The following is a 24,447-nucleotide window of genomic DNA, read 5'->3' as shown; positions in this document are numbered from 1 at the left end:
ATTTTATTCCCGCTGGAGGAAAAAAGCTTAATTCCATTTCTCTATTGGTTGTATTCAATTCAAAATATGTTTCTCCATAAATCTCAAAAATTCATTTCTGCAGATACTGCCGTCTACCTACCCACGACAGGATTACAGTGATTAATTCCTAAAAAAAACTGAAGGGTATTTACTCTGTAAACATACTGTGTAACCTTACTCGTAAAAACGGTTGATGCCAGTTGATTCCATAACAATGAAGTAACTTAACTGATAAAATTGTAGTAACGTTACGAATCACTTAAACCGTTGCACCATTTTTATCAGTTAAGCTACTCTATTGCTGTAGAGGAAGCCGGAATAAGGTTCACACAGTGCAGAAGGCTGCCAGCGCATTTACGGAGTAAAAAATAAAAAATAAACTTTTTAAGATTCATTCCTTTTTATTTATTTATTTTTTTGATCCTCATCAAGTTTTCCCTTATCGAGACAATAATAGCAAAAGGTATGTAGTTGGCGTTAAAATCAAAGAAAAGAAATGGCGCCTATGAACGAAAAAAATCCTTAGAGCGCTATGAGGGGGTTTTAAGGGTTTCAACCACCACCTGCAATGTATGATCTTCCACCAAGAGAGGTCGTACTTTTTTTAAAAGCATTTGTGCAACCGCCGTCGATTTATTGGAACAAAATTTCCAATAGTATCAAATTGACGGATTCTGCTGGCTGGTTGTTTAAGAAAGCTGATGAAATTATATTTTTGCGAAAGAAATCGATGATTTCACGTGTCAGATCTGTACAAAATCTGTTCTTAAATGTGTTCCTAAGTTTAGATTTAACAAACATTCTAAGTGGAGTACATTCGAAACAAGATTGGAAACACATTTGAGTACACCTTGGTTTTACGGAGCTCATTTGGAATGCATTTTAAAGCATATTCAGACAGCTAGAACACTTTTTGAGCAAAAATATTCCAAACATGTTCCAAATATGTACTGGGATTTTTCAGGGCTCAACATTAAGTAAGGAAAAGCTCTGACTAGTCACTAGTGTATTAAACAATCAAAGAATTTGCACAGTAGATCAAAAAATATGAACCTTTGCCGTAGACAAACGAAGCAAAATCGTGCCACACGTAGTTCAGTTATCCTTAGTAGAAAAGAACCTAGTTAAAGATGATATTTTATGTAATGTGCGAAATTTGCTCCTAAGAAAAAAGGATAACTGAAGTATGTCATTCAAACATAAAGAGATTTTCTCCTCGCACAGAACTGCATGACATTTTATCTAACAATCTGAATTGAACGAGATGAGGATATTTATTTTCTGGTAAAGTCTGGAATAATCTGGCAAAACATTTTCTACAAAGATGTAAAAGCTTACTTTTGAAATATGGATGAAAAAAAAAATCATTCTGAAGTGCCAATTTCTTTTTAATTAGACTATAGAGTTTATTTTTTCAAAGAATAAACAATTATAAGTAAAACAATTTGAAAATAAACATTTGGATTTTTTTCTTCAAATCACAAAACTTGCTTAGCAGTTATGAAAAAAAAAAATATGTATTTTTATATTTACCGGTGAACTTGCTAACAACGAGTTCAAAGCAATTGCAATATTTGCTATTTTTACCCAAACCTCTTTTTGTGTTGCCTTTTTTTTAGACTTTTTTTTTTCGCAACTTTTTTTGTGAGGTGTATGAAAATTTCCAATCAGATTCGGACTCAATTGACGATAGTATTTAGAAAACGGACGAAGTTATTTATAAAGCGAACGAACTTTTTTTATGCGATTTTTTATGCGATCCTTATTTAACGCACAAAAAGAGGTTTGAGTGTACAACCAAGTGCTAGTAAAAAATATTTCTTGAAAAAAAAAGAAAAGGAACTGATCAATATTCTTAAATGTTTCTTTGTTTTCTTGTAAAGAATCAAAGAAGTTATTTTATTTGCTTTGAACTGTTTTATTGTCACTTGTGCTATTGTTTTCGTGGAATAGCCTGAAAGTTATCTCATTTGCACGTATGACTTCGAAAAAAAGTTTGAAATTTTTTATCCCATCAAAAATCATTGAGTATGTTGAGAGTGGTCTACATTTTCAGCTATCGTTGTCGCTATTAAAATAATTTTCTTCTAATTTAGCTTGAATTTCAGCCACAATAAAACCGAAAGTATTCTTCGGAATCGCTAGCATCTCTTTACTCCGCAAATATGAAAAATAAAAAAAATAAATAAAAATTAAAAGGTCGTCATTACTCGTTTTCAGGGTATGGGACTCAACTCTATTTTAAACTGATTTCTGAATGTTAAAGGCATTTTCCCATGAAAACTCTAATTAGTCAAATAGCGATGGAGTCATAAGATATTTTTTGAATGAGAAATGTATTGTTTGCTTTGCGGGGTTTGTTCGTTAAAAGCGAGTTATGTTTCCGGACTCTAAACATTGCACCAACGAAATTTTCAAGTCAATCGCTAAAAAACTCAAATCTCGTTACATCAAGGTTCGTTATACGCAAAGATGACTGTATATATTTATACATTAATTATCGAAAGAAAATGTTTGGGTACATATTCCTTCTCAGTTTTTAGCCGATTTTCTTCATTCTGTTTTTATTTAGTAGCTATTGCTGAGAGTTAGTATTACCACGTTAGTGAAAACGAGAACTAATTAACGATATATATTAATTGAAAGCTCTCGTTTTCTTTTCAAACGGCTCCATCTTATCAAACTTGTAACAAATGGAAAAAGTCCGTAAAAACATTACTCCTAACGAAGTTTACCACGAGGGGTAGAAGCAAAATCATTTAAATTAACCAGAAAAAAAGCTATAAGCATATTTTAGCTAATTAATTTTTAATTTTCAAATTTGGTTATTTCTCATCATTTGATCGAGCTACTTATAAGGAGTGTGAAGCATTAAATTTTAATTGATTTTCCTTTGAAATCATAAATAATTCTTTCTGTTTGAAAAATTCGATGTAGTGTTTTGAGCTTGTTATGGTTTAAAACCCCATTTCACATCCCCACAAAAACATCCCATAAGTCATTTTTCCCGTATATGTTCGAAAACTCGATGGGTCTAAATTGAATCGAAATAAAGCTAGAAGCAACTTGATAAAATGAGTGAATGAAAATTTATTTTTAATTTTATATTTTGTGCGAGACAAAATCAATGGCTGAATAATATTAGGTGGGGCTATTTCTTCGCTTGAAAGTTAAGAAATAAAATTCTTACATTCGTTTGTTATTATTGAGGCTTTGTAGGTATTCACGGACAGTTAAAATACTTCCATTATGATTATATTTTCACGATGGTTTTATATTGAAAGTACGTATAAAATTGTATGTTCTTACATGTACAATGAATGAATGAATCAAAGAAGAATAAAAACTTTTAGAAACATTCATATATAAAGTTTTTTTTTTTTTTTTCAGTATTGATCTTGGTTGAATTTAGACCCCTGGATGAGCACTTTTATGCATCATTCCCCTTGAATTTCCGTAAAAAAAACCTAAATTACGTAAAGGGAAAATCGTATATTATTATATATTTAAAAGCGTTGTATTGAGCTAATAAATGTATAGTTAGTTATGTATCCAGTTTTCACTGGCCCGTTTTAATGTATATGCTTCTGTGCAGCGAAAGAAAAAAATATATAAATAGTATCCATATGTTTTGGAAAGTTATTGAAAAGTAGGAAACATACTGTGTTGAAGCCGAGGAAATATTCTACTTAAGTTTTTTAACCTAAGGAATTGGGTTGCCTTTATTTAGTGTTCTTTTTTGACTAAGGTAGTGAAGATGTCATTTTTAAATACGGCAGCTAGTTTTGATTAATACTTCGTGGTGAATTGTACGACATCATAAAAAATCTAACACATTATAAAAAAAAAGTAAATGTTTATACATGATCTAGGTACCTTTTGTTAAATTTATCTGGGGTTTAATTTAATGCTCTCGTGGTTTCATTAAATCCAAAACCTTTGATTAAGGAGGGAAAATAATTATTCTGTGCGCTAGTGCGGGCTTCTCAAAGCCGTTTCGCGACTCGAATTCGATTCAGCTTAACAAAGTTCACGTGAAGTGATTTTTTTTTATAAATTTTCTGCTGGGTATAAAAGAAATGAACCAATCTAGAGTTACTTAAATAACATGAACTTATTTGAAAAATGTTTAGTGTTTAAGTTGAACATTGGAATTAAGCAAAAACTAATATTAAATTCAAAAGTTAAAAAAACCCCGCAATTCTGAGTACTTGCCTCCTATCAAGATGGTACCTTAGGGGGGGGGGTTTAAACATTAGAACGATTTACAGATAAATAGGGAAAACGCAGAGAAGTAGTGATAATCACATTAAGTTTTTTTAGTGACAAAAAAAAATCAAGAGTAAAAATTAAATATCCTTTCAAAAACCTTGCTTACGAAAACAATTACAAGCATTTTATTTGTTAAGAAAAAAACTGAGAACATTAAATTCTTTAAATAATTCAGCTTTTCCTCCTTCACTGAGAACAATGAAATTATAACCAATCTAGTAAAAATACGAATAGCTTGTATTCAAATTTATGAAAGAAAAAGTTAAATTCCAGTTCTATATCAATAATAAGTTTCAAGCAAAATTCTTCCGACGCAGCTGATTCGTTCTCTCTATTACTTACTAATAGTTTAATGTGCTAGTAAGTTTTCACTACTAAAACTGAAAGATGCCAGTTTTTATGGTTGTCAATTTATATTTTTGGTAGTTTAGGGTCCTACAAAGATGAGACATAGCTAAACACATTCTCAACTATTTAACTTTTTGAACAGAAAAATAATTATCAAAACCAGTTAATTCTTTTAGAAGCTGAGATGTCCCAGATATATACCTAAATAATCAAATACATATATCAAACTCATAAACCCTCTTCATTTGCATAGGGGTTAAAGTATGTTAAAATTGTGAAATTCTGGTCAGTCAAGAATTCGAAACTTTATTTGAATCTTATAACATTTTCAAGCTATATAATATAATATTTTCAATCTAGTGTCTAGTTATAATTCTATTATAATATTTTCAAGCTAGTGCTATGTTTTGAGTTATTGTAAAAAATTTCTAAACGATTTGTAGGGAATTCATTCCAATTCTATATTCTTTCTATCTGAACAATTTCACATCAACTCAAGTGTTTAAGATAAACTAATACTGCGATATTTTTATTACTTTAGGAAACTTCCTACACCGTAATTTTGAAAGAAAAACCAAATTTCTTCTTGGAGAGAAAATGATTAACGTTTCAATGATCTGAGTTAAGGATCATACGTTTTGTTTTCCACTTTGCTGTTCTACGTCTCTTGGTATTGCTTGTAATAAATGTTTCACATATTTCCAAGCCTCCAATATGTATTTTAAGAACGCACTTTCTGAAGATTATATTTATCAAGTACACAACATACACATTCAAAGCGATGATAGATAAGAACAATGTTTGTCTTTACTATAATGGTGGGATAGTCCTTGGATGTAGATGAATATTTTAAACCAAAATGTATAGGCCACTTATTTGGTAGTGAATATTTAAAATCAAAATTTATTGGCAACTTATTTGTAGATGAAAATATAAAACTAAAATGTATAGGCAACTTATTTGGAGGTGAATATTTAAAACCAAAACGTTTAGGCAACTTATTTGGAGGTGAAGGGCAAATCAAAAGCAGAATCAAGGTTATCCCAAGCTCTTTTATGTCGGAGTGCGCAAATTGAAATATTTTAGTATTAATCAAAAGTTGATTTGAGTAACGTTGTATAAATGACCCAAATTTTCTGCAAAGTAAGTGGTATCAAGTACGTAAATTAGTTGTTAAGTAGGTTATATTTGAAGTACCTTGATTTTCTGCAAATACTTCCTTTTGCATAGTAAAAGAAGTACTTTTGCAATCGTGAAAAATGTATCCTCCAAAATTTAACCTAAATTTCCATTTTTCTTCCCTCCAAATAAATGCACAGAGTGCTTTTACCCACCCATGGCTAAATACATAACAATATAGTGCTGAAACGAAAATATATGATCATTAAATGACACAAATTTTCAGAGCTTGGTGATTCCTGTTGCTTTTTTTTGCATAGGGGGTTCTTTATTTCTCAAATTTTAATTGTCATATTGCTTTCTTTATAAAATAGCTTATAGATAGGCTTGCCAGACGTCCCTGTTGTCATTTGTAACATTAAAATGAAAAACTTAAAAAAAACTTTCTAAAAAAAAATCATAGTCAATGAAAAATGCGTGTTGTTATTGTAAAAATTTTTACTCCTCATTCAAATGTTCCTTTCTACTTAAGTAAGTTATAAATTTAAACATGTAAGAAATAACATATTTTTATCTACTTGTGATATTTACTATTACTCCTGGTTTTGGTTCATAATTAGTAATCATTCATTCGCAGCATTAATAATGAACTACCCTCTAAAGCACTCAAAAACCAGCCAAAGGTGTATACTCTTTTGAATGCTTGCGATGCTGGGTTGGTGGGGAGGGGGGGGGATTCCGTTGTCCCGGTTAAACACTTTAGGAATCTAGCAAGCCTACTTATAGATCTAACAAATATTTAGGCTAAACAATCCTTAAACTGACTGAAATGCAAGTATAAATACCTCAAAATTCAAAAGATATTTTTATTCAAACAAAAATGTTCCTGGACGGTTTTAAGAAAACTAATGTAATGAAAACACCTGATACTAATGTACGAGAAGCGGAAAATTGCTAAGTCTAATATTAGTTTCAAAGGAAAAAGACTAGCCCCTTTAAATATTTACATTTTCTGTTCATAATAAGAATTTATTCTAAAGCAATGGGAATTAGGTGCATGAATTGAATTTTTAATGTTCATAGCACGCGCTCTTCTCTTGATACATTTAACAGAATTAATTATTAAATAGAGAGAAATAAGAAATTATTTCAATGACTCGCTAGAATCTGAGGGTTTCGGGAGGAACTTAGAAAAGGAGCTAACATTTTTAGATAAAATGAGGATGGAAGAATATTTAGCTCATTGAAACTGTTTTTTAAGAACAGATGAAATAGGTTGGTACTTTTGGAGAAAGCGAGGCAAAAAACAGATCATTTTTCGCATAGATAGACATACAAATGATCTCAACCTGAAAAAATTGTTTAGACATATAAAATAAAGTGGAAATAGAAGAAGGTCAAATTTTAACTGCCATAGGAGGATGCTGGACTTAAAAGAATGAATTAAAATTTACAAAATTCTATTTTATCTGCGAAAATGCATCAAAAGCAACCATTTTAGACGATAAGTAACATTGCGAGTAACTTCTTTAAGAATCTATTACTCGTTGATTAATCTCCTGTATTTTTAAAAGAATTCTGTGGAATATTTTTAAAGCAAATCTGCACATAATATTTTTGCAATAATGATTGCAGTAAAATGTTGATTCGTGCTTATTTTCCGAAATGTGGTTTCAGTTAAAGCACAAAACTAATCGACACAACTTCCAGAGAAATGTGGCTGAAAATTAATTTAGAGGTAAACCACAAGTAGTATTTAAGTAATCCATGACTTCCATAGTGTATATTAGGAACACCATTCGAAAGAAAACGAATTTAAAATTGAACACACTGTGTTTACGTCGACAGTAATAACAAGAAAATATTTGGCATCTACAGCAGTTTCATTTTGAAATCTAGAAGAGTTAGTGCAACTAAAGAAGGCAGAAGATCTCATTGCAAGATCTGTTCTAGATTTAGAAAGAGTGCACGAAAGGTTGTAATCAGACGAAAAATGGCTGTCATAAACCGTTTTTTTTTTTTAACCAGCTGTATCCGTGCTTTTAGTAATCGGTCACTGTAAAAACGATCGGGCAACATCAACAACATTATATTAATCTGTCGTTTAATCTAATCACATATTTTATTTAACGAGTTATTGTCATTGAGAAGAGATAAAAAGGAAGGAGTGAAGACTTTCATTCATGAAACCAAAACCCCAAGTCACGTGATAGATTTTGCAGCAAAGCATTGGAAGAAATCACGTTTCTTTCGCTTGTTTCATGCAAAACGTGCAAACCATTCGTCGTTGTTAAGTCACGTGACTTGGGGTCTTTGGCCCAGCTTTTGCTAATCCTGTTCTAAGGTTATTACATGGCTAAGAATTAAGATATTACAAAAATTAATTGAGGCAGTGAGAAGCAAAGGGATGTAATATTTGGTAAATGAACTTTTTGAAGTTTCAAGTAAAATGCGTTTGAAGTTCAGATCCTAAGTAGGTTTCCATTGATTTTTTTTTTCTAGATCCTGCTGTATCGCAGCACTCACCAGAGCTATTAGTACCGTCTCTTGCCCTCAAGCAGAGGAGAGGTTCTCCTACCATTTGTACTGATTTCTCCGAATTTTCAATTTTGGCACTTACAGATGGTGACCAAATTATTATACTCAATCCTTTCTGTACTTTTATTACTTTTACTTCCTTTTACCAAAAAGGAAGTATTGTATTCGCGAAAAAATTTCTATCAAAAATCGACCTTAATTTCCCCTTTGCTTGCCCCCGAATGGATATTGAGCATTTTTTTCAACCCGACCACACGTGGATATGCCTAAGAACGTATAGAAACCAGAAATATCCATTTTGACTAAATCCGAATTAATTACGATGAATTTTTTCGTGACGTCTGTATGTACGTATGTATGTGCGTATGTATCTCGCATAACTCAAGAACGGTATGTCTTAGAAAGTTGAACTTTGGTACGTAGACTCCTAGTGGGGTCTAGTTGTGCGCCTCCGTTTTTGGTTGCATTCGGGTGCTCCAAAGGGGGTCTTTCACACCTTTTTGGGGGGAAATAAATGTTAATTTCAATGCAAGCTCAAGTGGTGTTATAATTTTGCAAACACTTGGCAATACATCGCCCAGCTTTTGGTCGCCAAGTTTTGTCGCCAGCTTAGCGACAGATTTGGCGGTTTTTAAATTTTTTTTGAAAGAATTTGGTCTTTATTTGGCCACTATTGGCGGTATTTAGAGAGTTAACCATTGAATCACATTAAAATTGCCAACATTGGGGAAATTAATCTGTATAAAACGTTTATTTATTTCTTTTTGCTTCGGTTCGCAACAAACTTGGGGGGAAAATATTTGAAGTGTTTCTTTAATTACTCCGAGGTCCAAGGCACTATTTTCATTAAATTAGCGTAAAGGAAGTCATGTGATACACACATCATCTTTTTTTTAATTGTTGTTACATGGTTTTATTATTTGAACACATTTTAAAGATTATTTAAAATGTGAGTTAAACATAAAAACATTAAGTACCTTCTAAGTGAGACTATAAATAGATAAAAAAATAATAATTTAATGTTTAGTAAATTCGCTTTTGCTGCTCTCACGGCATGGATATGGCGTGGCATGCTTTTAATGCATGATGTGGCTACTTGAGTTACCTAGTGTTATATATAAATTCGACAAAAATAAACAACAAAATAAACTTTTAACTTTTTAATAAACTTTAAAATATGCCCAAATAATAAAACTACGTAACCACAATAAAAATATATAAAAATACAGAAAAATTTGTTTGAGTGTAATAATTTGGTCACCCTCTGTACATCCCTTTGCTTCTCATTGCCTCAAGTAGAGTTTGAAAGGAACACGAACCAAAATGACCTATTTATTTCGAGACCAGCTCAAAGCCAATTAATTTTATCTGTAAATGATTAGAAGATACTGCTAATCTTCAAGAGAAAAATAAAAAAAAGATCTTTCACCAAAGGGACTTGTTTGAATGTTATGTAATGAAAATCAACCTTTGGGAAAACTAAGTACAGTAAAACTCCGATTTGACGATTGACAAGGGACTGGAAAAATAATTGTTAAATCAAGGATACCGTTAAATCGAGAAACATTTATATATATATATATATATATATATATATATATATATATATATATATATATATATATATATATATATATATATATATATATATATATATATATATATATATACAAGCCAAAATCAGTTTGCCGCCAGAACACAACAAAGAACAAAGCATGAACAAAAAGTCAAAACAATTTCCACATGTAGAAATATAACAGATACAGTTAAGAATTGTACGCGTAGCTTTTAACTTAAACTTAAGGCTTGACTTCAGACAGAAGAGAAAAAAAAAAAAGTCTCGGTGATGCGAATTGTAACCCCTTTCTAGAAAGAGAAAAGAAAAACAAAACATTTGCATTATGAAACGTTTGATTATATATCCAACTAGCAAAAATACCCGGCGTTGCCTGGGTCAGTAATAATTAAGAGAAAAAATCGTTACTTGCTTCTGTTTTCTGTTTTAAGTGAAAGAATTTAAAACACATCTTTTTGACGTGATTAAAAATCGAGTTTCTTCCTTACCCATAAAACTAAAATAGCAATAAGTATAAAGAACAAAATAGTATTGATCTAGAAACGAAAGCACTATATTTAAGCATATACAAATTTCCAAAACATGAAATTAATCTTCTCATGTTTAAAAAAAAAAATCTGTTGATACTTTTTTTTAACATGGAGTCTAAAACCTTCTCTGTGTGGCTAATGAAGTAAGAAGTGATTAAAAAAAAGTAGCTGCGCTCGTAATCCCCTTATACATGCTTTAGCTATTTTGGGAAATTTCAATCATTGTGGGCTCTTGGAGCGATTTTACCGAATTTGCGAGAGTCGTTTTGGGGTACCTTCGATGATTCTCCTCCCTTCTTTCCTTACTTTGTAAAACGATATGATATTAATTTTCGTCACAGAGATATCGTCGCCAGATTCTGAGATACTTTTGGTCACCATAAAATGGCGCTAAACAGTTTCATCCGAAATGCTTCCAAAATAAGTTGTAAAATCTGGTGATTGTTTGAAATTGTGCAAAAAGGAAAATTAATGGAAGTTTTTGTGCTGTTTATGGATTTGCCTAATTTAGTTGCGGGATTATTTAACACAGTAAAAAAAGTCTTTTGAAAATTCTTTGATTGGCGATATTTTGTTCACATGGTGAAAGCTGAGAAACATTATGACGTAGTCTTCGGCTTCAAAAACAGCGACGTTGAAAAAACTGCCAAATGCATCAGCTACGAAAATCTTTCTGCAAAAATTTTGGCGATGTGCTGGTTGATTGGATAATGAGTAAGCGTTCAATCAGCATAAATAATAATAAAAACCATTAATTACATTAAAGTTCCGTTTAAGTGGAAAATGATCAGCCAAATCATGTATTATTTGCCAATCTTGTGCAAAAATCTTTCTTCAAGATTTGACTTGAGAAAAGCCTTGAACAATCACGAAAAGCAAAGAAAGTCAACAATACAACAATTGTCGCTATCGACAGGGAGTTGAGATGATACACTAAATACTGTATTGAGTTGAGGAAAGCCTTCGAACATGGATCTAAAAAGCTCATAACTCGTTTTTTATTCTACTTAGAAATTTCGAACAGGTGCCATCTTCAGCAGAAAAATCAGAGCTTTCGATGGACATATAATGTAAATATGTGCAAGTATTTTTTCATCCCAATATAAGAGAATTTATACAAAAATTGTGTTTTATTGTCCCCTAAGGGGGTTTTGCCCCCCATAACGCGACGTAAACTACCCTATGTGTTATTCTGATGCATAAGCTATATTATTGTAAAGTTTTATGAAAATCCGTTCAGTAGTTTTTGCTTGAAAGAGTAACAAACATCCATACATCCATACAGACAAACTTTCGCATATATAATAGTAGTAAGATATATTCAATGTAGTTAAATCCGGACCCGTGAAATGTATCATTAAATTGAAGAAATTGTTAATTTGGATGTCGTTAAATCGAGGTTATACTGGCAGTGCGTGGAAAGTGTCCTGCAAAATTGAAACAAAAAAAAGAAAAAGATTGAGAAGTGGTTTTGATACTTAATGGCTCATATATTCTTTTCTTGGCAAAATTCACTACTCATTCTGAAAAGGGCAGCATTGCATTGAATTTTACTAAAACAGAGTAACTGATTAAATTCTAGTTGTCAAGAAGTATCCAGTATTAAGAGCAGAAAAACTCAAACATTGTCGTAAAATTTTAATATGATTCCGGAATACTTCCCGAAATAACTATGCTTTCATATTCGTTCATTTTGATTGAATGAGCATCATCTCCTTCATTTCAGCTAAAATGCTCGAGCCGTAAACGTGGGTGAAACATTATCTTTAGTATTTGCTTAGACACTTAGTTCATATTTATTAGAAATTTCAAATGATCAAGATCAACTCTCTATTTTAATGCGCTCTAGATATTTAGATTTTTGAGTAAACATAAAAGTAGCATGTTATGAAATATGCAAATTTAATTGCTAAATATTTATTTTCTTCATCTAACGTATGGGTTGGGTTTAAACTGTTGCCTTTAAATACATCTATTAGGATTTATAATATCAATTTTAGTTTCGCTTTGAGATGGAAGTTATGAAATACGTTAGAGTAGGAAATTTTGTATAATTCTTTTAAATTATAATTGTTGGATGGAATTTGAATTTCACAACCATATGTACTAATACTAAAGGAGAAAGTTTGGATATACGAATGTGTGGATGTAGGTCCTTGTCTCGTATAGGTCCAAGATAGCAGGCCTTTAAGCAGGACTTCAAAACTTTCGCGCTGTAATGGCGATCGGCTGATAGTGGTGCCACATAAAAGAATGAGATTAGTCTTTAGATAGTGCACTTGGTCTACAAATAGCATGGGCGATCGTCTGATACTTGTGCCGCATAAAAGAATGAGATCAGCTTTTAAAGAGTGCACCTGGTCCACAAATAGCGTGTGCGATCCGTTGATAGTTGTGCCAGATAAAGAATGAGATCAACCTTTAGAAAATGTACCAAGTCTTTAAATAGCATGGGTGATCCGTTTATAGTTGTGCCACTCGAAAGAATAAGATCAGTCTTAAGAGAGCGCACTAGATCTACAAAGATAATGAGTCACTTTTCAGTGCGCAAACGAAATCCTGTCTTTTTAATGATATAGATTCGGCGAACATATATCTGTCCTTCAATTAAAAGGTGGTTTCAATTCAAGGTGGCGACCGGACATAGTGAAAGTCGTCGAGTCTTTTAATAGACGGAATTCCGTCTTCAGTACTGATGAAAAGTGGCACCCATGTAAACATTTTTTAATACAGTACCTACTCATATAACTGTTGATTTCAAGGCTCAGAATCGTGTTTGAAACTACTGTTAAATGATGTATTTAATGTGATAAGTAGTCCAAAAATGGTATTTTTGAAGAGCTTTTTTGCTCTGAATAATACCATTAGTTTGCTTGATATTAATTTTTGCTTTTCACATTTTATTAATCAACTAGCTGCGTGCCCGGCGTTGCACGGGCTACTTAAAAATTGAATGAAATGTCCAATTGATGTTTTTGTATTACTCTGATATCAGTTGCTAAAGCGCTAAGGAGTAAATAAATACGCATAATGCAAGGTTTGCAAAACACCAGTAGAGCATATTTTTGGACAAAATCTTTTTGACGTTAATCATAGTTATCAATGATACAAGTTATGAGTATTTTCAGTTAGCACAAAGGATGAAAATATATGCATTATCAACTATAATCTGAAATATTTATGTACAATTGCAATCAGCTTTTTGCATAAAATGACACACACTTTTTGATTGATTATATGAAACAAAAACACCAAGACTAAACAAATACCAATAAGCATCAATTTAATACCAAGTCATCAGATGCCAAATTAGCTTTAGTTAAAATCCTTAAAAAAAATCTTTGTTCAACTCTTTCACTTTAAGAAATCCAAAAAATCTTAATTTAACACGTTCTTTTAACGATACAAACTGGATTTCAAAAACAGAAACAGGAAGGAAAAAGAGAGTTATTACAATTTGAAAACTCGCCCATGTGACGGGAAAAAGTCCAACAAAATTAACATAATTAGTCGCACATCCTAAATGTACCAAAATATGAGGCCGGGGAATGATAAACTTACTATACAATCAATAAACATAGCTAAAGAAACAACTTTCATACGCTGAAAAGAGTTAAGAATGTTGAATGTAAAAAATAAAAAAAAGGAGATACTATGAAATAAAGGCTATGTCCGAATAGAGCAACCAATTGTAAACTAATTTAAAAAGAAATTCTAGATGGAAACATTGTTTTCAGATTTGGAAAGCAGCCAAAAAAAGCTCTTTTAAAACAAATATTAGAATTTTACTTGTTCACCCATTTGTAAAATGGCAACAGGAAAGAAATAAAAATTCCTGAATAACGTTACGTTAATTAACGTTTTAATTACTATCTCCGCTAATTAAAGTCGCACAATTACGTGATTGGTCCTATTGTTTTCTTTGGAAAATTTCGAATTGATCGGTATCTCGTTTGACTCTTGATTCGCAGCAGTTCTCGAAAAGATCGCTCTTCAGACAGACAGACGGACTGACGCGAACAGATTTTAATATTATAGTGGATTTTTGTACCAATATAGTTACCGTTTCTTTCTCTGATAACATTACGTATGCACAATGAATTATTTTTTCAAATTTAGGAAAATCGGTACTTTTTTACATTAGTAACTGTCTGTCTCTTGAATTACAAGATGTATTCCACAATACTCCTGTGAACTTCTCTTCCGCAATGGTCCTATGAGCTCATATTCCGCAATGTTCGTACCAGAACTCCAGTTTCACGATGTTCCTATGAGCTTCGTTTCAGCAGTCCGATAATGTGTGTCCAAACTCCTTTTTCAATGCTCCTATGAGCTTAAATTCCACCATTTTTTAATATGTGTCCGAACTCCTATTTCAATGCTTCTATGAGCTTTTATCCTTTAATGTACCTATGAGTTTGAATTCCAAAACTTTATGTGTGTTCGAACTTTTCTTTCAATATTCTATTCTATAAGCTCATATTCCACAATATTTCTACGAGATCCGAGTACAAAATATTCTTATGAGTTAATATTCAAAATATTCCTCTTCCACAATGGTCTTGTAAAATTTAATTCTGCAATGCTCTTATGAGTTTCTGTTCCGCAATATTTCTATGAACTCCTGTTCTGCATTATTTTCACATTGCCTAATCTTGTTCTTCTAGTATGAAAACTACTTATTCATCCAATACCGACTTATCTTCAAAACGACTTATTTGTATTTTTCTCTTCAATTACAATGAATGTTTCAAACTTTCTTTATCATTAGGCCATTATATGAGGACACAACTTTAGAACAAAGCACAGCAGGAAGATACCAAAAACAAATGTAAAATGTGTGGTAGAGTTGGAAACCAAACTTCTTCCACAGTTTCGAATACTATTTAATGATATTTATTCGTCTGCTCCCGGAGAGAAGAGACATTCTGTGTTCGCTCATTAGTGAGGCAGAAGACACTTAATCTTCCATGCAGGTGGTTTCGCTTAGATCCAGAATTCACTACGGTGTTCTATTCGGTAGTTATTACCTCTATTTGTTGCTCAAAGTTTTTACCTGTTATTCATTCTATTATGCATTAATTTTGTTGCAAACTACTGTGAAATGATGTATTTAATATGATGAGTAGTCCGAAAATGGTATTTTTAAGTAAGATTCTTTGTCCCTTGTTGCATGAAAAATTGGATTAGATAAAAGGTTTATTTCAAATTTAAATAGCAGAGACTTTGCATAAAATCCCTTTTTGGTTTTGAAATATTAATCTTAGCATAATACAGTTTCTTTGTATATAACTCAGCATTTGTTTGATAAAAATTTCTTAAATGAACCAATATTAATGTTTGCTTTGGTATTTTTTGTTCTCAAAAATATTGATATTTGTGCTTGAGAGTTCTAACTGAAAAAAAAAGGCCGTAAAAAAGGCCTACTATACTTACTATTTTTTTTCATTGCGAAAAAAGGGCATAAAAATAGTTTTTGGTTTAGGAATATGTACTTTTACAATGGGTTGCTGCAATATTTTTTTTATGTAGTTCTTAATTTAAAATTATAACTTATAATAAAAAGATTAGTTTGTTTTTAAAATTCTTGCCAGTGTACGTAATTATATTGTAGCGTTAGGCATTTTACTATCACTTATAAGAAATTTAATACTATGTTTACCTGATTGATGATACGGGTAAGATGATTACAGTAACTTTCATAACATAAAGCAAAAATTTAGTTTGGAGCATAAAGGTTTGCATCTTTAAACTGTTATCTACCCTATAGTTCTTTTTTACTTCCTTTTCCAAAAAAGTAAGTATTGTATTCGCGAAAAAATTTCCACTCAAAATTCGGCCTTAATTTCCATTTTGCTCACTCCCGAATTAATGTTGAGGTTTTTTTTTCGACCCAACCACACTTGGATATATGCCTAAAAACGTACAGGCACCCGAAATATCCATTTTGACGACCCCCGAGTTAATTACAACGAATTTTCTCGTGACGTCCGTATGTACGTATGTATGTGCGTATGTGCGTATGTGTGTATGTGCGTATGTATCTCGCATAACTCAAAAACGGTATGTCCTAGAAAGTTGAAATTTGGCACGTAGACTCCTAGTAGAGTCTAGTTGTGCACCTTCTCTTTTGGTTGCATTCGGATGTTCCTAAGGGGGTCTTTTGCCCCTTTTGGGGGGAAATCATTGTTAATTTCGATGTAAACTCAAGTGGTGTCGGACACTTGGCGATATATCGCCAGTCTTTTGGTCGCCAAGTTTTGTCGCTAACTTGGTAACAAATTTGGCGATTTTTTTTCTTTTTTTAATTTGGTTTCACTTTGGCCACTGTTGGTGATATTTAGAGTGTAAACAATTGAATCACATTAAAATTGCCAAAAATGTGGAAATGACATTAAATTGGAGTAAAAGGAAGTCATGTGATGCACACATCAGCTCATTTTTAATTTAATCTCTGAGAACACTTTCACATAAGAGTTTCTAGTTTTGGGAAAAAACAAATTTTAACAAATTGCGAAAGATAATAATAGTTGTTTTTACGCATTTTTCATCACAGCATAAAAATCCACTTGTAACTTAGGCACTAGCTGTAAATCGTAAAATCCCGCTATTCCTTGTGCTTTTATTTATTTATTTATTTTTTTTTATTTTTTATTTTTTTTGATGACGTACTGTTTATTTTCCTAATACTGTCGATACGCCTCGCAAGCGTAAAAGACAAAAAATCAAAATCATTACGTACATGAAATTTATTTTGTGTCAAAATAGTCCGTTTTGTTGTTATTACATTGTTAGAAATTCATAAATAGTAAAAAAAAAAAAAAAAAAATACATTTAGGTTAATTACTTGATGAAAAGTTTACTTGGCTTCAGATTTAGGTTTTATTGGTTGATCGTTTGCCTTATAGCGCAATTTTATTAAATTAACAAGGGGTAACGTTTTTTCTCATTTAATGTCATAACTTCATATCTTGCTTTTACTTGCGACTACTTTAAACCTTGCTTTGTTTTCCATTTTTTTCGAAAAAAAAAGATATATTAATGTTTTTATAATCTAGCAATCTGATCACTGAAGACTCAATACGCGATTCTGATCAAATAATATAGATGCAATAAAATATTAATATCATATAGGAAGAAGTTCCCTGTATAATAAAAGCAAACTAACTGCATGCAGCAGGCGACATCGTATAAATTTTCCTCTCGGCTGATGCTGCGACGGAAATACGTTTTGTGTATGCTTTTTAACTAAACGAATAAAAAGAATCAATTTCTTTTCTTCTTTCTTTTGTCGATTTTGAGTTCTCTGAACGTTGCGGTAGGCAACTTCTTCAAATTTTACATTTTTATGATATCTAATGCAGTAGGGGGAATATATTTGATTGCATTAAATAAAAAATTTGTGTATTTTTTTTAATTGCTTAAGTATTTTTTTTCGGATGATTTATTTTAAGTATCTATAGGCTAAAAAATGACCGAAATAAACATAAAAATAACAGCTAGTCGTGGCAGACAGTATGTATATTTCCAACGAGAATTTCATATAAAACGATAGACGATGTATACCAAGGCTAGAAAATGATCGAAAGAAGCAATAAAAATTATAGCAACAGTGAAATCAACTAGTCGCCACTGGCAGCTAGTATGTAGGGGATGGTGACCCAGAGCCTTCGTATTCCAACACCCCCATGATGTGTGAGCGGCGATGCATACGTATGTCATGTTTACATGAACGACTCCCAAGTTTTTATCGGTCTCGGTGAAGCAGCATTGAAGCGGCACTAGTAGCATGCCCAGGCTTAAAATAAAATAATGATACATTTCTTTAAAAAAATGAAGTTTTGTAACTTGTGATCAGTCGAAGACCAGCTTATTTTTTTGATTGCCAATAATATTACGTTATTTTGACACCATTCATCTACATACTACGACAGTCATTTCGTTTGTTTCTTTTCTAAAACTAAAGGTTATAATTATTCAAATAAAAAACGTACCTTCGGACAAAGCGGGTATAGGATTTAATCATATATGTATTTATAATTTCTTGACTCGTGTGCTAACTTAGATTTTTTATTTTAATAGGATAAGTGTAATTTTAAAAAGTTATTTTTTTGGATGGCAATTAATTAGTCTATTAATTTAATCAGTTATTTCTTTATGTTTTATAAACAAATGAGCTGATTTTAAATTAGATAAGTACAACTGTTTTTTATATTTTTTTCTAATGGCAGGTAGCTAGTTAACTATTTTAATCATTTATAACTTCATATTTGATTGGCAAATGTACCGAATCTCAATTAGTTAAGCGTACCCGCTTTGGGCTCCCTGGTAGGGCAAAGGAGGTTTTTTCAAATGTTTGTCAAGTTTGATGATAAATAAATATTGGGTTTGAAATAATACAAAAATTACTTTTTATTTTGAAGTTCAAGAACCCTGCTGGGAAATAAAACCGAAATTATTGCAATAAAAGTCCCAAAAACTACAATTTTCGAGCGTTCTTCGAAAAACTTCCCGCTTTGGGCCACCCCTACCCTGTTTTTCCTATGAAAATTTCATATAAAACTAAATAATATTCAAAAGAATCTAATACTCTTTAAGCTATGAAGTACAAAAGACTAGTCGTCTTAACAAATGTAAGCTTCTGGGTTAATTATATTTCTTTTTTCATTAGTTAAACGTTTTTTTTATGAGTTTTCCAAATATTGGAGCCTCGAAAAGCATTTGAAATACGTAAGAATATCGGCGCGCCATGAAATACATTTAAAAAATCCGGTTTAATGCGGTTTCTTTTTGCAGACTAATTTAACGTGGTGCGTTTCAAAATGCTTTTTTCCAAAAAAGAAAAAATCTTTTTCTGAGATTTTATAAGATTAAAATGAAGTTATTGCATTTGGCATTTATACTTTTGTAAGTACTTTACTTAAAGAAAATTAATTAATAAGTTAATTAATTAAAATTTCCTTTAACGGTGAATGTTTATAGATACGTATTTTTTAAAAATTTGTTCACCTCATAATAGCTTATAACTGAGGTTACATTTTTAAACCTAAATTTAATCAATAGAAATTTTAAGTTTTCAATGTACACCGAACATCGTTTCAAAATCTATGCTGTAATATTTGGGACGTAGTAACTTTGCAGCTAATATTATTTTAATTTGTAAAAAATACCAAATCTATGAAATAATGAAAACTCTTACTTTAAAATGAATATTCTTAAAATACAACATTTTGAAATTAATATCCAGAATATATCAGTTTTGTAGTTTGTATTTAAGTAATCTGAGACAAAATGGGTTTTGAGTCTAAAGATAATATGTATAACGTCTGCATATCCAAGTACAGTCGAATCTCGCTACAACGCGATTCGACTTACGCGAAATGGCTATAGCGCGAGATTTTTTTTAACCGGTTACAAATTTTAATACTAATGCGAATTCCTTGCCCGAAACACGAAAATGTTCGGAAGGGAACCGCTGTGAGTAAGTATCGGCGTTATGAATGGTTACAAAATATATATTTTAGTGAATGGACTTTCATTCCTTTAGCATCACTGACAGCAGAAGTTCCCACAATGTACAGTCTGAACATCGCTTTGCTAGTGCAAATACCAACTCCTAATTTTTCTCATTTTAAATACGAAATGTGATGAAATATAATGACGCCTTAAAGCGCTGTTTTATCTCAAGTTTGTAAATATAGAAAGAAAAAGGGACATTTTCTAACAATTAAAGAAATGCTAAAGATAATGTACTTGAACAACTATGATGTACTAAATGCGTCGAAGGTTACACGACAACTACAGTGGGTGGAAAAAAAAAATTGCATCACACGCGCCACAAAGGAGAGGAATATCATCCCGACTGCATTCAGCACACAGTCAAGCATCCCGTATCCCAGATGATTTGGGGATGTATTTCTGATCAAGGATTTGGTGTGTTTCACTTTGTGAAAAGAACAGTAAACGCTCAGGTGTATATTGGCATTTTGGAGAAGAAATGTCTTCTTACTATCCGGGATCACTTTTCTCCAGTTCCAAACGTCATTTTCCAGTATGATTCTGCTTCGTGCCATAGGGCAAAGTTTTTAAGTAACAATTTAAAAATCTTTATCCTGCCATTAGACTTAAATTGGCATGGGGTTAATAATTTTTTTCTCTAAACTCATACTCAGTTTCAGAAACGGAAAAATGAGCATGGGGTCAGCAATTTGCCTTGGCCCGGAAACAGCCCGATCTACGTAAACAAGTGTCGGAGTCCTGCTGTTAAATGTTCATTTCAAAAGTGTTGCAGAATTTCACATACATTCATCGTTAATCGGTTGACCAAAACTTCTCACATAACAAGCTAAAGAATTTAGAAAATAGAAAGACAGTCTTAACAAAGGTGAACGTCTCTATTTTTTAGAAAATACATCTCCACCTATTATTAAAATGATGTAATGGCAACTCGTTGGAAAACATTTGAAGATGTTACATGATACAGTGACAATAAGAGCTGCTGCAGTATATTTCAGAAAATGCATGAATGATCATTTAGAATATTTAAACATTTCCGATGAAATCTGGACTAAAATGCATTCTGCAAAAATATTCAAATATTTTTTTTTTCCAAAATGACATTTTAATTCCGGAAGCACAACACTATTCGTTCGATGAATCAGTAAACCTTAAAAAATAATATGCCGTTGAAAAGTACTACGGAATTTCTTACGATAACTAGTATATAGGCAGCAGGTGAAACTATCAACTTGTATTAAGTTAACGTTTTAAGTGATGTTTAGGATTTAATTGGCCGAAAAATGATGTTATTCAATCAGTTAGTAAAAGCTTTTTATCTATCTATTATTATTTTTTTCGTGCATTTAAATTGAGTTAATTGAACTGAATCCATCCATTCAATTTCTTACACTAATATAGATAAAAAGTAAAGAAAGAACCATAATGCAACATAAAAAAGGGTTCCTAAAATGTGTAAAAGTAATATAAGAGCAAGAGATTAATTACAAAAAGTTTTTTTTATATGCCTTCATTGCTTGTTATTCGATGATTACGTTAGATACAGTTTTTCGTAAAAGCCAAAAAAATTAATCTAATAAATCTGTAGTATATTTTTTTAAATAGACTGTTTGCCTCTTAAAAATACATCGGCCAATTTTAAATGCCTGCGTAACTTTCAGAAAAAATTGCCTCGTAACATAAGCATTGTTTCTCAGGGTTGCAAAAATGTTACGTTAGTCATGATGCCATTTTGGGTGAAAAAATACCTGCCAGCGCTTATTTTGCTTCAAACTCTTGATAGAAATAAAAAATAGTCACCTTGCACATTTTAAATCTGCATATTAAACAAAAAAAAAAATATTTGTACCTCCCCCTCTCCTTGTAAGTAAAAAGAGTAAGAATATCAGCTGCGAATGTTACGTTAGTCGCTATGGAATGACCCAAGAGTGGAAATAAAGTAGTCTGCCGTATGCAGGTAAAGGGCAGTAACTGCAGATTTTTCGTTTTTTAATTTTTTGCAATTTTGTCATCTATTGTACGTTATTTTAATTGTACAAGCTCGCTTATTTGGTTTCCGCTGAAAAAAAGTGCGAAAAAAACGTCTAACTTCAACATTTTCCTATTGCTAGTATTGAATCCACCACACATTTCTTCAAATATCTCAAAAACTCATTTATGCAGATACTGCCGTTTACCTGCACACGGCAGTATTATTTACTGAATCTATGGAAGTAATTTAAATATTAATCTAGTACATAAAATCTCGTACCTGTTAAAACCAAAACCAGTGAAAAATAATTGATAGGGGTCAATTTTCTTTCATTTTTGGTTATTTCTGCAAAAAGTAAAAAAGTAACTGGTAAAGGAAACTTACCTTGGCACATTCCGAATTCTGCAATTCTATGCTTTTGTTCTCCACAAACTCCGATATAATTCTCTTTTGCTTTCTTCTTCCAAAAAATATGATACTGCGACACCACGAACTATCCGTCTTGGGTCTGGCTGCCAGAGTGCTTTTGCAAAATCCAATTTTTGAACTTGATCTTGGTTGCTCCTCTGTGGGTTTAAGGGATAAATCATCCATCCAGCCTTCTGCGTTAGAAGCCATAGTGTTTGCGTATTTTCACTTTTTACGAGAATGTAGTTAAGTTTTTTGAATTAGCATTGATGAAAGAGAGTGAAAATGATGTTTCAATTTGTCTGTTGCTGAGCACAAAATTTATTTATCACTATTTACATAAATTTGAAAATCACTGTTCTCACCAATTCTAGATTACCGAAAATTGAGTCATGTGTTAAAAAAGAATTAACTGTAACAAGTAGAATGTGCCTATTATGTATTGTTAAAAAGTGCTGGTAAGCATAACTTTTCCTTGATATGGTTTGACAACTTACTGTTCATCAACAATCTAATATCTCTCACGATGAATAATCAATGTACGCCGCATTCATCTAATATGTCTTTACTGGAAATGGAATTGGGTTGAAAATTAACTGTTCATCAGTCATTTGTTATCTCTCAAGATGAATGATTAGTGTACGCTGCATTCATCTTGTATGCCTTTACTTGATATGGAACTGATTTAAAAATTAACTGTTCATCAACCATTTGCTATCTCTCAAGATGAATTATTTATGTACGGTTCATTCACCTTGTAGTTTTTACTTGATATAGTTTGACAACTTACTTCGTCAACCATTTGCTATCCTTCAAGATGAATGATAATTGCACTCTGCATTCATCTTGTATGCATTTACTTGATATAGAATTGGTTTGTAAATTTACTATTAAGCAGCAATTTTCAATCTTTTAAGATGAATGATTTAGTTACACCTCATTTTTTTGTAATCGTCATTCAAATGGTTTGCCAACTTACTGTTCATCTACCATTTGCTATCTCTCAAGATGAATGATTACTCTACTCCTCCTTCATCTTGTATATCTTTATTCGATATGGCTAGACAGATAAAACTATTCATGAACAAAGTGATATCGCTTAATATGAATGATGGCTGTAAGTCTTTTACAAATATTAATCAGAACTCATCATCTCTTAAAATGTTTTCAGAAATATGAACAGTTGTTTGATGGCTGAGCACTTTTGAAAGGCAATGAAAATTAAAAGTTTCTAGCATATTGTGAGATATCTAAATGTTTCTCAACGACATTGCTTATCAAAAGTTTTATTAATGCCATTGTTCCAAGTATGAATAACTTTAAAAATATTTACAACTTGTTAATTCTGGATGGCAGTACGCGAAGAATTAATTAAGAATTTATCTAAAACTATTTATGCATAGGATACTAATGACTATATTGGAAATAAGTTTTACGTCCTAATCTACTATTTTCTACAAACGTTATCCACCAAGTCAAAATATTTACATTAGGATATAAATAGCAAAGGTTTAACGTTGAAAATTGAAGCGTTTTAAAATTATATTAGAAATATACAATGATGCTATAAATTAATTTTTCATTTTAGCAAAACTTGTGGCACTAACGCGCATCTATTGAGAAACATGTTTAATACTATGTTGAAGATTTTGTATAATTAAGGGGAAATCTTTTTAAAAAATTCTCTTTAACGCATATATTTGTTTTTCAAGCTCATTTTAGTGGGTAGAGAAGTTTATTACAGAACAAACGACCGGATTTATCAGGTTTTTAAACGTTGAGTACACATGTTCGCTTACAATAAAGTTTAAAGATAAAGTCACTGTTGAACTTAGAAGCATTTTTAAAGTTACTCATAATTCAGTATATATTTTCCATGGAATTGTTGGATGACATTAAATGCTTACAGTACTCGATTATCACCCAAAAAAGTATTTCATAATCTTTTGTAAAGTTTTAAGAAATACGTATTATCAAGAAGTGATTTTTTTCTACAGAACTATTTAAAGTATCGAAAGAAATTTGGAGAAATTGATTGCATTTGCTATAAGTGCGTTTTGATATCGGAATATTTCTTAAAAACATAACTTAATGACTAAGTAGTGACACAGAAGCTGCCTCTTACAAATTAATTTTTTTTTTCTTAG

The 24,447-nt window shown here is 31.5% G+C and overlaps 1 protein-coding gene across 1 annotated transcript in view; it reads right to left on the bottom strand.

The window, feature by feature from the left end:
- LOC129224753 (uncharacterized) overlaps positions 1–22,510 on the bottom strand; it is an 81,655-nt gene extending 59,145 nt beyond the window's left edge. The window contains exon 1 of the mRNA XM_054859302.1: positions 22,277–22,510. Coding sequence (XP_054715277.1) covers positions 22,277–22,510 — 234 coding nt within the window. The remainder of the gene's footprint in view (positions 1–22,276) is intronic.
- Positions 22,511–24,447: the final 1,937 nt, after the last annotated feature.

This window comes from Uloborus diversus, chromosome 6 (genome assembly GCF_026930045.1).
Source record: "Uloborus diversus isolate 005 chromosome 6, Udiv.v.3.1, whole genome shotgun sequence".
Taxonomy (NCBI): domain Eukaryota; kingdom Metazoa; phylum Arthropoda; class Arachnida; order Araneae; family Uloboridae; genus Uloborus; species Uloborus diversus.
Note: the sequence above shows the minus strand (reverse complement) of the source record. Positions and strands in the feature narration are given on the sequence as shown.